The following is a 14,949-nucleotide window of genomic DNA, read 5'->3' as shown; positions in this document are numbered from 1 at the left end:
TTATAGCTTTTTTTTTTAGCTTCCAGTGTGCATGGAGCCTAATCGTATTCTAACCTGCTGTAGCAGAAGCAAAGAGAAAATAATTGGTTGCTATAAAAATTTACAGAAATTTGTACAGCCAAATCATTAAAATTAAAAAGTGAAATTTATTTGAAGACCATACTCCCTGCAACTTATCAAATATTGGCTTTTACCAATCTGTCTGCACAAAATGGTTGAAAGTGTAATTGTGTTTTGGTCATGCACAATACTGAACCTTAATGGCCCCATCGGCTTTTACCATATTGCAGAGATACTAATGGGCTTATTTACTAAAGGTATTGAAAATTTTCACACACTATGATGTGAATATTCACTTAAATTATCTAATAATGTGCATCTTGTCAACACAAATTGCTGTTCACAAATTGCAAGAATTTGCTTTTCACATCATTGGGTAATCAAAGCAATTTTTCACACATGATTTTGTGAAGATTCTCAACTTTGTTAGTTAACCTCCATGCATCTACTAGTCCACCTATCGGGTATTTTGCCCTCAATGCTCTCAGTAGGTAGTAGCAAAATTCAGTGTGCACTATATATACATATGGCCAATTCCAGAAAGTCTCCTGCAGATGTCACTAACAAGGGAAGAAGAATGTCCCAAATGGGCACATGAGCAACATGACAAAATCGGACATTGTAAACCTTCCACATTATGTCCAAAATTTTAAAAAAAATATTTACTTCTTAGTCACTTAGCTCTCTTTATTATTTATCATTGTTACTATAAAGGATAAAGATGGCTTAGTGTTGTAAATGTCTGGAGATTAATTGCCACATCCCAATTAACAGAATGAACCAAAGAAAAGAGCTCCTAGGGAACTTTAAAGGCAGTTGTCCATCAGGTAGTAAAAGTACTAAAGTTAAAATCCAAAAGTTTTATTTAGACATAATAAAATAGTGATTACTATCATCAAGTGCACAAGAAGAAAACAGTATCATACAGGCATACATACCAATGTTGTAATGCTCAAGGAACACATGGTTGATCTCTGATAGTAGGAGGCCAAACCAAATAAGGGTTCAAAAGAAATTCCCAACATGTTTTGAAATATAACATAATTCCTTCTTCAGGGAAAGGTCGGAGCAAGATGCACTTTTCTAAGGGTGTATCAATCCATATGTACTTACGGTCTACAATTGGTATCAATATAGGTGTAACATCCAGTATAACAACAATTTTTATACTCATGATGTATAGCTATGTCAACAAAAATATGCAATAGCGTTTGTCTCCCAGGTCGGCCCATTGCATTAACCCAAAATATTCATGGTATATAAAGGAATTAGAGGATATCCCAGGTAGTAGGATGGTGGGCTAAAGAGAATCATATGTAGGGTGTAGCCACACTGGCGCCAATTGTTGCTCTCAAGGATCGCAAATAGGGATCCATCCTAGTGGCAATAAAAATGTTTGTATGGAGAAGCAGGTATATAATGTGTCTATAAAAAGTACTGAGGTATATACAAGTTTGGACAACTATATGAAAGAGGAGGAAAGTGGGGGGTGGTAAGGAACAAAGGGGAGGAGAAAGTAAGAAGGGGAGACCATGAAAGTGGGGGAGGACAAGGGAAAAGGAGAAGGAAGGGAAAGAAAGAAAGAAAGAAAAGAGAGGGGAGAAGGAGAGTGGGAAAGAGAAATATGGGGAAAAAAAGAGGGAACAGGTAGGAAAAGAATGGAAGGTAGGGCCCAAGTGTCTGGATACTATACACAGAGAATGCAGTTCCAGGAAATAATACAAACGATGTGAGCAGCTATAAAATTAACAGTGCAAATTTTTCATTTGCAGTATCTCACAAAGGTGAGTACACCCTCACATTTTTGTAAATATTTTATTTCATCCTTTCATGTGACAACACTGAAGAAATTACACTTTGCTACAATGTAAAGTAGTGAGTGTACAACTCGTAGACAGTGTAAATTTGCTGTCCCCTCAAAATAACTCAACACCCCCCCCCCAAAAAAAAAACTGTTCCTTTTAAGCATGTTATACAGCACAATGCTTTAGCTGTCCTGAGTTCCGTTGTTGTGGCTTGTAGTGCTTGTTTACCATTTTAAAATAAAGCTACGTTGGTTTGGAGTGCGGCCGTCCAAGATATCCTTTGTTTAAATTGCTACGTGCACTCCCGACACCCTTGGTTCCTGAGAGAAAGATTACAGTCCTGCCTGAAGCTGCAATTTCTTTGTTCCCTGCTGGACAACTGCCTTTAAAGTCTCCTTTGGGCTCTTTACTTTGGTTCATTGGTTACTATAAGGCATCATGCATCATGCATGCTGGACATTTTTGCAGCTGCCCCTAGTGACGTCAGATGTATTTTTAGAAGCAGCTTTTGGCAGAAAAAACAATTGACACTGCCGATTGCAGCTAAGCTTTTAACCCTTGAGTGTTAATTTCAATGGCCAGAATAAATGATTATTCTGGCCAATGAAATGAATTAACGTCCAAGCGCTTGATGCCTGTAAATGCACTTTAAAGCTTGTCAGGCTTTTAGGAGAGCTTGCAAAACGTCATGTGTGTATGGGGCCAAATGCCTAAATTGACACTGACCTAGATGAAACCCTGATATAGCTATTCTTATTATTATTATTTTTACACGCTTTTGTATATACAATATATCTTTCTTTCTATTCATAATGGCAAAAAAAAAACACAAAGGCGAGTGGAAGATTAACTGGCCAATCAGAGGCTATCACAGCAATCAGGTGATCGGGAATCGAGCCTCCTAGTTCCTGATCATTCGTGCCAGAGCCACAGCTTGACCCAGGATAAACCTATGTACACATACTGTACATGCAGGCTCATGGAGAAAGACCCACTTCTGTGGGACCTTTATATTATATGCACAGTTTGTGGCAAGTGGTTATGGTGACATGTTTAGCTGTGTCTGAGATACATTTATAAGGTTCACAAGTTAGATAAAAATCAGTGGGCTAAAGATACTTCTGCCTGTAGTATTACATCAAAACAGGATGCTTCTGTGTACTCTAGACAACAGGGACATCTACAGGTATTTATTCACAATACACTTTCATTCATCACTCAATTTTCCCTACTCTAATTAGAGGAGCCTGTCTGCAGCTGTTGGGGGACAGAAATCTATGTAACAGTGATAAAGACCGTAATAAACATTCAACAGAAGTTCCAACACTGCACCATATCAAACATTTTAAAAATCTAAAATAATTTTCTAGAGTTTCCCTTTTAAAAATGGAAATGGGACACAGATCACACAGATTTACATATTAACATTTTTTTTTTTTGCACGTGATTTGTGTGAAAAGCCTGTTGCACTTTATAATTTTGGGAAATTGTGATAAATTAAGCTGACCATACATTTAATCATTTTTTATTCATTCAACCAGTGTGGTGAATGTAAAAAAATAAAAAATGACATGGATTACTACCACTGAGCTATTGATTTCTAATTGTGTGGGGTGCCTTCCCCCGCTTTCAGAACACACTGATCAGTGTTGCCGCAGGCTATAGCCAGTGGCACTAATTGTTCAAAAAAAACTTCACAAGCTAGTTGTACGGAAGTTAATCGATCAATTAACTTCTGTACAGCCAGCCTTGCCCATACATGGATCAAAATTTGTCCGGTCCCTGCTGAACTGGCCAAATTTCGTTCCATTTATGCCTTTACTATGTAAAGTATTATGGGCACAGAGCACTTTATATGAGATTCATTTATATTTATGTGACAATTTGTATTTGAATGCAAGTTTGATTTCTGGAAATGATATAGGTAGGAAGAGGACATGAACCTATTTGGGTAATAATATTGGTGGGTGTATTGTACCAACTGTAGAAGTACCAACTTGCTGAGAAAATAATAGGTTCTTGATAGCAGTGTGGGTGGCTGCTTAGGCTATAGATGCTTAGGATTTCTTAAAATCAAAAAGTTGCTAAATTATACTTGCCCTCACCATGCTCCAATGCTGCCCCCAGCTTCCTCCATGGTCTAGTGCAGGCAGGCCAACAGCTTTGTCCTTCTGCTCATTTCCTGTGAGCCCAGCCTGTGGTTTTCATGCATAATCCTGGCTTGCCTCCACAGTACTGCAGGACTGAGCAGCGATTCCACAGTACTGCCAGAAAATTCTGTGGTGGAGATAAGTGGTTGGTGGTTAATTGCCTGGAATCCTGTTACATTTGTATACATTTTTGCCCAAGCGTCAACAGAACATGATGCCTGGTATTACCTTTATTTGCCAATAAATGCTCCTCTATGGCCCTCTGATTTACTTGCTACTGATGACCAACTTTTGCTGACTTATGCCTGGTACACACGATCAGAATTTCTGGTCCAACTGACTTTTCCCATCGGAAATTCCGAGTGTGTGTATGGCCATCAGAGTTTTTCCATCGGATTTTCCGAGGAATTCCTTCAGAGTTTACATAGAGAACATGTTCTCTTTTCCTCCGATGGAAGCCTGATCGTGTGTACGAGGCATAAGGCTATTTTCACACTGGTTTGCATTAAAACTGAACTATATTTTGATGTAAAGTATAATGTTTAGTTTCTGATTTTAATTATAAATATTTGAGTCTTTTAAGTAGAATCTATACATTATTGTGGTAAAAATAGCATCCTACATGGTGTCTGTTAAAGAATAGGCTTCTGCTTCATATTGCTGATATCAATATTCCAGTGGCCAGTGCTTGTGGCTTTCCTGACCTCCATTGTATCCTTTGACTGCTGCTAGACAGGGCAATGAAAGGCATGAAATTGCTTATATATACTTTGTAAAGTAATCTACTCTGAAAACAAATTACTGCTCCCTGTAGTATTGCATGTCCTGAGGACACAAATGAAATATTGCCCAGGTTTATTCATTTGCTCTGATCTACTGACTGTGCTGGAAGGGAAAGAGTTGTATGACAAGAAGTGAAGATAGTTACCTTATGCAGTCGATATGATAGTTCTCTTAGATTTAGAGTGCACCGATAATCCATTAATTTAACCTCGGCGTGTGCGAGTTTGCTTTAAAACTCAAGATAACTTTTTTCAGCTTCCAGTTTTTGTTTTTTTTGTTTGTTTTTTTGTCAAAGCTTAATTGAACAAGCTGAAGTTAGAAGCTGATTGGCTATCATGCACCGCTCCACCAGATTGTGCACTCTCCCATTTTATTAAATTTTTTATAATAAAGAAAAGTACCCTTGTTAACCCTAAGCACTAATAAACAACTCATTCCTCTTCTTCCTTTGCCTATTTTTTTTTACTATACATGTATAAAGCTGAACTTTAGGCAAAACACTTGAATATATATTTCTCAATAGCAACAGAGGGTACAAATTCACTTTGTGTACACCACATGCCTTTACAAACCAAGATATTACCTTGAAAATTAGCAGTGATGTCATCACTGTGCTGTACATGGCCAAGAGCAGAGCTGTGAGCGGGACCCAGCAGGCTCCACCCACTACAGGCTGATTGCAGAAATCTACAGAAGGGGCAGAGACCGGACTGCACCAGAAGAGAGGGCAGCAGTGATTGGTCTTAATTATAGGAAGCTCCTACACAGAAGCCACATTTCACACTGATTTAATGCACGGATATAGAAGAAATACACAAAGCATGCCAAGAATACAGTTGTGTTGGTTTACACTGGGGCGACTTGTTAGACGACTTAGTTGCCTGACAAGTCGCGCTCCATTCATTGCAATGGAACCATTCTAATAGGAGCGACCCAAGTCACTCCAACTCGGAAAAAGGTTCCTGCACTACATGAAGGTGACTTCAGAGTAAATTGCATTGACTTCTTTAAAAGAACTTTGCAAGTCGTGCTGAAGTCGCGCTGTGCAGGGCAGCTTCAGAGTCGGGCGAATTTGAAGCCGCCCCATTGTGAACCGACACTAAGAAGAAACAGGCTTATTGTATTTTATCCTGGAGTTCAGCTTTAAACTTTTATTTTGTTTTATATACCTTCACTAAATTAAGAATTTGTATTCATTAGTCAGTTTTTAGTTATATATATATATATTAAGTATTTATTATATTTCAAAGGAGAAAAGAGAATACAAAAACAGCACCAATTGGGCATACCCTGGTGATAATTTGTGTACAACCAAGGAAAATGAGAACAAAGAAAAAGAAGTGCCAACATGTCGCTTCTACTACGTTACATCAGAACTCGAGGACTTGGTAGTGGACAGACGGTATAAAACAGACCTGCAAATAGACAAAATATATCACTATAGGAAACAACTGGAGTATAGATATTTCTAAATGGGTTATAGCCATGGAGTCAGACAAAAAGAGCTCACTTGAGTATCAGAGCGAATCCTTTGCAAGCTAATGGAAAGGAAGGTACAGGTTTTGTTCCAGGGGAAGTGGGGCAGCTAACACAGAGGGGCACTCCTAGAGTCAGAGATCCAGAGACATGCTGGTAGGTAAATTGGATCTTGTCCAAATTGGCCCAGTATATATATGTATATCTGTGTGTATGACTGTGTGTCCCAAAGTGTGTTACGATCCTACAGGGTAAAATGACCGCACCAGCCAAGCAGACTCTGGCTGGAAAAAGGGGACATAGGGAAGGATATGCCACATAAAGAAAAGATTAACGTTTTCACTTTTTCATAGAACTTCTTGACGGGGGGCATTCCCACCAAATGTGTGAAAGCAAATCGCTATTCTCACAGCCCCTCCAGCACTTGGGAGAGGTATTTGGGTAAATCTTTACATGCCTTTCAGGGGTGAAGTACCACTTGTGAAACAACTTCTGTAGGGATTCCCAATGGGTTATGCAATGAGACAGGCGAAGCGGTGCTATGAGAGCTTTCTGCCAATGTGCTGACGGAGGAGGTTGGTCCAACAAAGAGGACCAATAATGTACAGAGGAGGAAAGTAGATCTGGAGGGGGATTGGTGAGGAGCTTGTATACTAGGGAAATCCCTTTTGGTTTTGGTTCCATCAGGATTGTAAAACTGTATCGGGAGGAGCATCAGTGAGTTCGAGTTTGACCAGGGGATTTTTGAAAGAGTGGATCTAATCTGCAAGTAGAGAAAAAATGTTTGGTTGGATAGGCCAAACTGCTTTACCAGGTAGTCGAAGGGATGCAGACCTGATGTAGAGAAAAGCATACCAATGTTGGTGATACCAGCTTTAATCCAATTCGATAGAGGCAAATCCGGGGTAATAAGATGTAGGGCTTCCATGGAAATTTTTGAGAGGGTATCCACTGCTATTCCTCCATTAAGTAGTGACAATGCAGTCCAGACCCTAGTGGAGACCGTGATGGTATCCAGTGGGGAGCGCTTAGGGTTGAGGTTAAGCCAAGTGGCGGCTAGATGTTTCGGGTTTGTGAGGAGTATGGTGGCTTCTATTTGTTTCCAGGTTGTGTGTTGCCCAATCCTCCATTTTGCGGGTTGCTCTTCGGGGCTTCTGCCCCTCCCTCCTGTTGAGTGCCCTTAGAGCAAGCAGCTTGCTTTGGGGGCACCCGAGGCCAAGCCGAGTTACAGCTCCCTGTGTCCATTCAGACACAGAGCTGTGCCCCACCTCCTCTCTCTCCTCATTGGCTGACTGACTTTGACAGCATCGGGAACCAGTGGTCCGCTGCTGTGTTTCAGCAAATCAGGAGCGAGAGTCTCGGACGGCCGAGACACTCATGGACATCGCTGGACAGAAATAGGGCTCAGGTAATTTTTGCGGGGCAATTTAGATAAAAAACCTTCTGACTTTACAACTCCTTTAAGCAGTTCCAGTATTTGCAGTAACAATAAGGAAAAAAAATGTTCCATGTAAATGTAGAGAAAATTATGAAATATGTGAAATAAGGAAATCGTATACCTAATACTATTGTTACAAATGTTAACTGCATACAGCTAGATAAATACAATTATTTTTTTTCAATGGTGGTCATTTAGTTGTAGAATATCTAAAATGATAAGTTTGCATTTCCAAATCGTCTCATTTTTTATTTATTTTTTCTTATATAAGTACTGTTTAGAATAAAATGGAATATAACCAAAAAAAGTAATGAATATTCCATTTATCCAAAGGAATGGCAAAACTCGATTCAGAAGAACGCAGGATTGGCATTTATTGAACTCATCAATGAAGGAAGGCAAGTCCCTTTTTCCATCTTGTTTTTAAACAGAAAATGTCTAGATGTGTTTTGTTTTCCTGCCTAGTTAAAACATTCTCTAACAATGCTAACAGCATGTTCTCAGTTTTCGTTCCTTGGCATCCACACATTGTATACAAAGCTATAGAAGGTTTCTACATCAGCACCATTTTAGCCCTGTAGGGTTGTTTCACACTGAGAATCTGGGGAAACCAATCTGCAGATCCATCTGCTGTTCCATCTGCTTTGGTCAGCACAGCTCTACTTGCCACACTCGTATATCAGTGTAATCAGGAGTGCATGAAGTTGAAAGACTTGGTGCTGTCCAAGGTGCTACTTCAGTCACTCATTCCATGAGTATTTTTAGCTCAGTATTGGGTCAACTGAATAATTTTAGGCACAAATACATTCCCAGTATCGTTAATTTGTTATACACCTTCACTATTCCAGAAGGTTTGGTTGTTTAATGCGTGATTTAGTGCTTAGCTGCATTTATTGTGCAAATTGTAAATCCTTTAGAAACCTTTGGCTCATATAAGGGGGCATGCTGTCTTGTTAAATATCTACATGTGTAAACAGTACAGTTGAGCTCTGCCATACAGTACTCAATTCTTCTTATTCCCAGGATGTACTTAATTTACAGAAGAGTCTTGGGGCTTAGTGGAAACACATAACTGAAATTTAGTTAAAGAGCAGCTCTAGGCTCCTTCATAAAAAATACTGTAGCGTCCGACTTTTAATAATAGGGCACTTATCTGGTAGGGATCCAGTGCTGTCCTCACCCGAGATGATTTTTCATTTGGCTATCGGGTGCTGCTGCCGCCCTGCCTTGACTAAGGGAAGCCTTGCAGCTTCACAGCCGGTTCCCTACTGTGCATGCGCAAATCGATTTCTGAATGGGTCAGCTGCATTGGAATGGGGGGGGGGAATCCAAGTCAAGTTCAAGTGGGAATGGGTACCTGTCAAAACCAGGTGCCCCCCCCCAATGTGCCTAATGTGGCAGCGGAGGGAGGGAGGCAGACAAGCGGACATTCCCCTTTTGGGTGGAGCTTCACTTTAAATGCATAGTAGGGAGAAGTGTAACCTCTAGTTAAACCCCTGAGAGTGGGAAGTTTCCCCTTGCTTAGTACTGGCAGTGAGGAATCTATCTAGAGGGGACCCAGACATCATTAACAACCTGCTAAAACTTCTATGCCTCCCCTTCTTTCTCAAATTTGAAAGAAACTGCTTGGGCTGGAGAAAATTCTGAGATTGCATGTCGGGATTTGGATTTCTTCGTTTTTAGATGCTTTACTATGATCCTTTCTTATGACTTCATTTATACATACAGCCCCTTTTTTTGTTTATTTTAATATGAGACTCTGGGGGAAAAAAAGTAATGCGTAAAATAATATTTTATGTGTAATTTTCAGAATTGGCAGGAACACTGTACCTGAACGAAGCATGAAATATTGTCATTTTTACTCAGGAAGTTAAGAAACAGGGATGACTAGTCATTCTTCTAAAAATGCTAGAAGTAAAAGTCAAAATCTGACAGGCTGAGGTTTTCTCTAAAGCAGCCCCACTGTGACCAATAATGTCTTCTATTTGATGACACAAATAAACAGTGGGATTAGAGAGTGAGAGCATTTTGTATAAAGTGTAAGGCCTAAAGGCATGTTCACTAGTATGATTCACAAAAGCCTCCTGGTAATTGTGATAGGAATCTGAAGAGCATAAATTGTTATAAATATTTATTCTACTTGGCTACTGCTCCTGTGAATGCAGTTCATCAATCATAGCCGGGGTATGTAATTGTGCAGTTGTCAACAATTAACGGGACATAAACACTTGATAAATGGGTGGTTAAATTAAAGTGTTCCCAAGGACAGCCTGAAATTATAAACTAGGTAGTTCCAAATATTACAACAAAAGGATCGCTATAATTAAAACAAAGCAAGGTTAATGAGATGTAAAATTGCATATAATGTCTGTAATATGATCATTGGATTCTAAATTCAAGGCCTGATTTTACAGACAAAAGGTGTTCCAAGCGTTTACAAATCTAACTCATTGAAAGCAAATGGAGTGTGGGAATATCAGACTGCTGAAATTAATCTCCTCTGATCGAATTAGCTTTTTTTTTAATGGAGTATTAAAATACTAGCAAGCAGAAGTACTCTGATTCATTATAAGCAGGATATAAGATATAGTTGACTTAAAAATCTTCAATGAAAAAATGTAAGTCTTTTGCAGAAAATTATTGCCCAAAAAAAATATTTTATTTGAACGTGCCTTCAAATTCCTTGGATGTTTTGTTCTTTGCACAATGAATCTTTGTAGACTAGTACATTCTACCATTTGAGCAGTTCACATTTTGAACTGTTATACAGCCAATTGTATATACTGTATATATTATGTTTGCAGATACATAACAATCAACCATTTTAGGTGAGGTAGAGTGTCAACAAATTAATTTTATAGTATAGAAATTCAGCCATTTGTAAAAAAAAATACATTTACAGGTTAAAATTGCACCCAATTTGGGCAAAAGAAAGACACTTTTATGTTTCAAACACATTGGATTTTATAAGCCGTTACATCACTCTCTTATGTTTTCTTAAAGACTGTTGTGCCATGCCATGAAGGATCACATAGTGCGGGTTGCTAATGAAGCAGAGTTCATCTTGAACAGACAGCGAGCAGAGGATGTACACAAACATGCTGAGTTTGAGGTAAGCAGCTTTGTTGATGAAGTCCTGACTTTCTGTTTTCAATCCGTCATCGCGTCCCTTCTAACTTCATACACAGGGGCCTTTTTTATTTGTTTTATTTGTATTTTAGCTAGAAGAACATGCATTTAATTCAGCTCAGGCCATTTTAAAAAGGTTTGGTTAATGTCAAACACAAGGAACTAGTTTATTATTTACTTCCTTGTCTGAAATATATGAACATATTTGCAGCTAGCAATCCCTTCAATAAAAAGCACTAGTTAACCTGTGCTGTTATAATGCAGAACCCAACAGATTTATTATAAAACACTTTACAGCCTCCTTAAATCTTCTTGGCATTGTCAGAGCAGCTTACATTTTCCAGATTGACCATTGTAGGTTTGTTTGAAGAATAATAATAGAAGTTTGAACAAATGTTGCTTAGATTTACTTTTTATATTTGTTTTTATATAATGAGTAGTGTTACCACTGTTGGGCATTTATGATATATGTCTTTTATGGAGATGCAGAAGTTGCTCTGAAAAAATGTCAGGATGTATATGGGAATTTAGATCAGAGAGTGTTTACAAATGGTATACTAGACTGATTTATTTTGTCGCTCAGTATATGTGCCCCCCTGCCCCAGAGCACCCAACCCCCCCATGTTGAGGGCATGCGGCCTGGCACGGCTCAGGAGGGGGGGGGCGCTTGCTCGTCCCCACTCCCTTTCCTGACCGGCCGGGTAGTGTGCTTTGGATACGGGTCTGGTATGGATTGTAGGGGGACCCCCTACGTCGATTTTTCGGCGTAGGGGGGGTCTCCTTGCAACCCATACCAGACCTAAGGGCCTGGTATGCTCCTGGGGGGGGAACCCATGCCGTTTTTTTCTTTGAAAATTGGCATGGAGTTCTCCCTCTCAGGAATGCATGCCGAGCGACGCTGTCAATTTTTCTTTTTTTTTTTTTGTTTTCCCGGCGCGTATTTTTTTTTTCACCCGTCGCAACTTTATTGTCCCGTCGCAATCCACAAAGCCCGGCGTAAATTACGTTCGCGCGCTGCACGTCGGGAAAATTACGTCACACGCATGCGCAGTACGGCCGGCGCGGGAGCGCGCCTCATTTAAATTGTAATCGCCCCCCCGGAGAGGAGGACCGCCTTGCGACGGAGGCACTTAAGTTACACGGCGTGTAATTTCTAGGTAAGTGCTTTGTGGATCGGGCACTTAGGTAGAAATTTTAAGGCCGTGTAACTTAACTGCTGAAAGTTAAGTTAGGCAGCTTTTTTGAGAATTTGGTCCCACAATTTTTTTGCTAGAAAATTAATCAGAACCCCCAAACATTATATATTTTTTTTAGCAGACACCCTAGGGAATAAAATGGCGGTCATTGCAACTTTTTTTCTCGCACGGTATTTGCGCAATAATTTTTCAAACGCCTTTTTTTAGGGAAAAAAACAGTTTCATGAATTAAAAAATAACAAAACAGTAAAGTTAGCCCAATTTTTTTGTATAATGTGAAAGACGATGTTACGCCGAGTAAATAGATACCTAACATGTCACGCTTTAAAATTGCGCACACTCATGGAATGGCGCCAAACTTCGGTACTTAAAAATCTCCATAGGCGACGCTTTAATTTTTTTTACAGGTTACTATTTTTGAGTTACAGAGTAGCTCTAGTGATAGAGCGTGTGCAACAATTCTAACGCACGCGATGATACCTCACATGTGGGGTTTGAACGGTGTTTACATATGTGGGCGGGACTTGCATGTGCGTTCGCTTCTGCACGCGAGCGACCGGGACAGGGGCGTTTTAAAATTTTTTTTTTATTATTTTATTTTATTTTTTTACTTCATTTTTTTATTTTTACACTTTTTTTGACATTTTTTTTTTTTTGATCACTTTTATTCCTATTACAAGGAATGTACACATCCCTTGTAATAGGAATCACTGTGACAGGTCCTCTTTATGGAGAGATGTGGGGTCAATAAGACCCCACATCTCTCCTACAGGCTTACAAGCATGAAATCGGTGAAAAACATTTCACCGATTACATGCCGACAGCCGCAATTGCGGCTTTGTTTACTTCCGGGTACCGGGCGTGACGTCAAAACGTCGCGCCCGGCCCTCCGACGGTCATAGAGATGACTTTGACCGTCTGGTCACCAGTCATCTCTATGGTTCAGCAACGCGCGCCGGCCGATTCGCTCTCCGGGCCCCCGATGGCACGGGAGAGCCCGGAGAAGCACCGGATGGCGGCGGGAGGGGGGGGGGACGTCCCCCTCCCGCTGCCTAGAAGAACGATCGAGCGGCGGAACCGCCGCTTTGATCGTTCTTCTGGTGCACAGAATCGCCGGCTGAAGACAGAGATATCTGAATGATGCCTGCAGCTGCAGGCATCATTCAGATATCACCGCTCAAAGTCCAGGACGTCCCAGGACGTCCTACGGATCTGAAGTGGTTAAAGTGATTGTAAACCCTTCACAACCACTTTTACCTACAGGTAAGCCTAAATTAAGTCTTACCTGTAGATGTGTGAAATATCTCCTAAACCTCCACGGTTTAGGAGATATTTACTATAATGACGGGCGCTGTAGACAATGGCACTGGCGCACTTTATAAACGGCGATGGTGCCGTCCCTAATGGAGGCGGTGCTTTCACCGCGGCTCTGGCCAATCACAGCTGAAGTAACCCCAGGAAAGATGTCGGCTGCCCAAACGGTGTACGAGGACAGCTGTGGGGGTTTCGATCTGAGTTGAGTATTACATAATAAGCTAGTATGCATACTAGCTCCTTATGCCTTTGTCTTGCAGGTGGTGTTTGTTTTTTTTTGTTTTTTAAGTGGGCTTACAACCACTTTAAAAAATATAAACTGCTAAATACCTTTTCTCATCAGCAGTATATAGCAGTCTTGTGACTTCTATCAGTGTCTAGCCGAGCACTGGTTAAAGCTTGTAGGATGAGTTTTCATTCTCCTCTGACTGTCCTATGGGGCTGCATGACTCCTGATCCTCTGTCTGGACTATGCTGATTGGCCCTGTGCTGATCACATGCACCCTTGAAAAAAACAAAAAAAAACTCTAGCAATACACACCAAACCGAGAATATGCAGAGTGCCCCCAAAGCTCTGTACTATCAGCAGATGGATTGGGAGGATCAGAGACGACATGATTAAACGGCCTTTCTACACAATGCACATGATTAACCCCTTAGGTTCCACAGTGAGCATGACAAGCATGCTTTATTGCATATACATGATTTTACTGTTGTGGGTTTAGTAACACTAATACAGTGGTATTTGCTAATATGCCAGCGGGAACAACTTGAAGCTCCTCGTGGCTTGGACTAATATCACAGTTGTGGATAGAAGCCACTTTTAGACTATATGCTTTGGTCAGAAAGCATAACTTTTTTTTCTTTACTTTGCCTTATTGCAACCAGTGTTGCTCATCTTACTTTAAAAAAGTAATTAGTTACAGTTACAAATTACTTCTCCGAAAAAGTAATTGCGTTAGTTACTCAGTTACTACATTGAAAAAGTAATTAGTTACTCAGCAAAGTAACTGTGACTTTTTTTTTTGCCGGTGTATAAGACGACCCCCTAATTTTCCAGCTAAAATGTTGGTTTTGGGATATACTCACTGTATAAGACGACCCCTCACTTTGCCATCTGTAACATGCCTCACTGTGCTATCTGTAAACATGCCTCACTGTGCCATCTGTAAACATGCCTCGATGATCTCCCTACCTCTCCTGTTTGCAGAGATGTCATATGGCGGCCATCCATGGCTGAAAGCAACAAGGGTCATAATTCCTGCTGCTGTGTGTGTACACTTCTGGCCCCTGACTCTGCAGCCAAAGGGGAGCGGTTGGGGGGTAGTAAAAATGCAGCAAAAAGTGGCAAAGCACGGGATAGGTCTCGGTGCCTGTCTCAATAAACCCTATGCATCGATAGTTAGGGGTCAGCAGTGCGTAACGCACAGGCCACTTTCACAGAGTACAACCAAAATTACCTTCTTCCCAGTACAAATCACCCCCTATAGCCCATATCTCCCACAGTATAAATCTCCCCTAATATCCCTAAAATCCCCCTTCTCGTCTACCCACTCAGTACAGACTCTTTGACCAGTACAGACCAACCCCGCCAACAG

At 40.5% G+C, this 14,949-nt stretch overlaps 1 protein-coding gene across 8 annotated transcripts in view; it reads left to right on the top strand.

The window, feature by feature from the left end:
* NBEA (neurobeachin) overlaps positions 1–14,949 on the top strand; it is a 793,834-nt gene that overhangs the window by 462,160 nt on the left and 316,725 nt on the right. For all 8 annotated transcript variants that reach the window (XM_040340410.1, XM_040340408.1, XM_040340406.1 and 5 more), the window contains 2 exons: positions 8,046–8,110; positions 10,716–10,824. In XM_040340410.1, the coding sequence (XP_040196344.1) occupies positions 8,046–8,110; positions 10,716–10,824 (174 nt within the window). The remainder of the gene's footprint in view (positions 1–8,045; positions 8,111–10,715; positions 10,825–14,949) is intronic.

This window comes from Rana temporaria, chromosome 2 (genome assembly GCF_905171775.1).
Source record: "Rana temporaria chromosome 2, aRanTem1.1, whole genome shotgun sequence".
Lineage (NCBI taxonomy): Eukaryota > Metazoa > Chordata > Amphibia > Anura > Ranidae > Rana > Rana temporaria.
The sequence above is the reverse complement of the archived record's forward strand: the minus strand, read 5'-3'. Positions and strand labels throughout refer to the sequence as shown.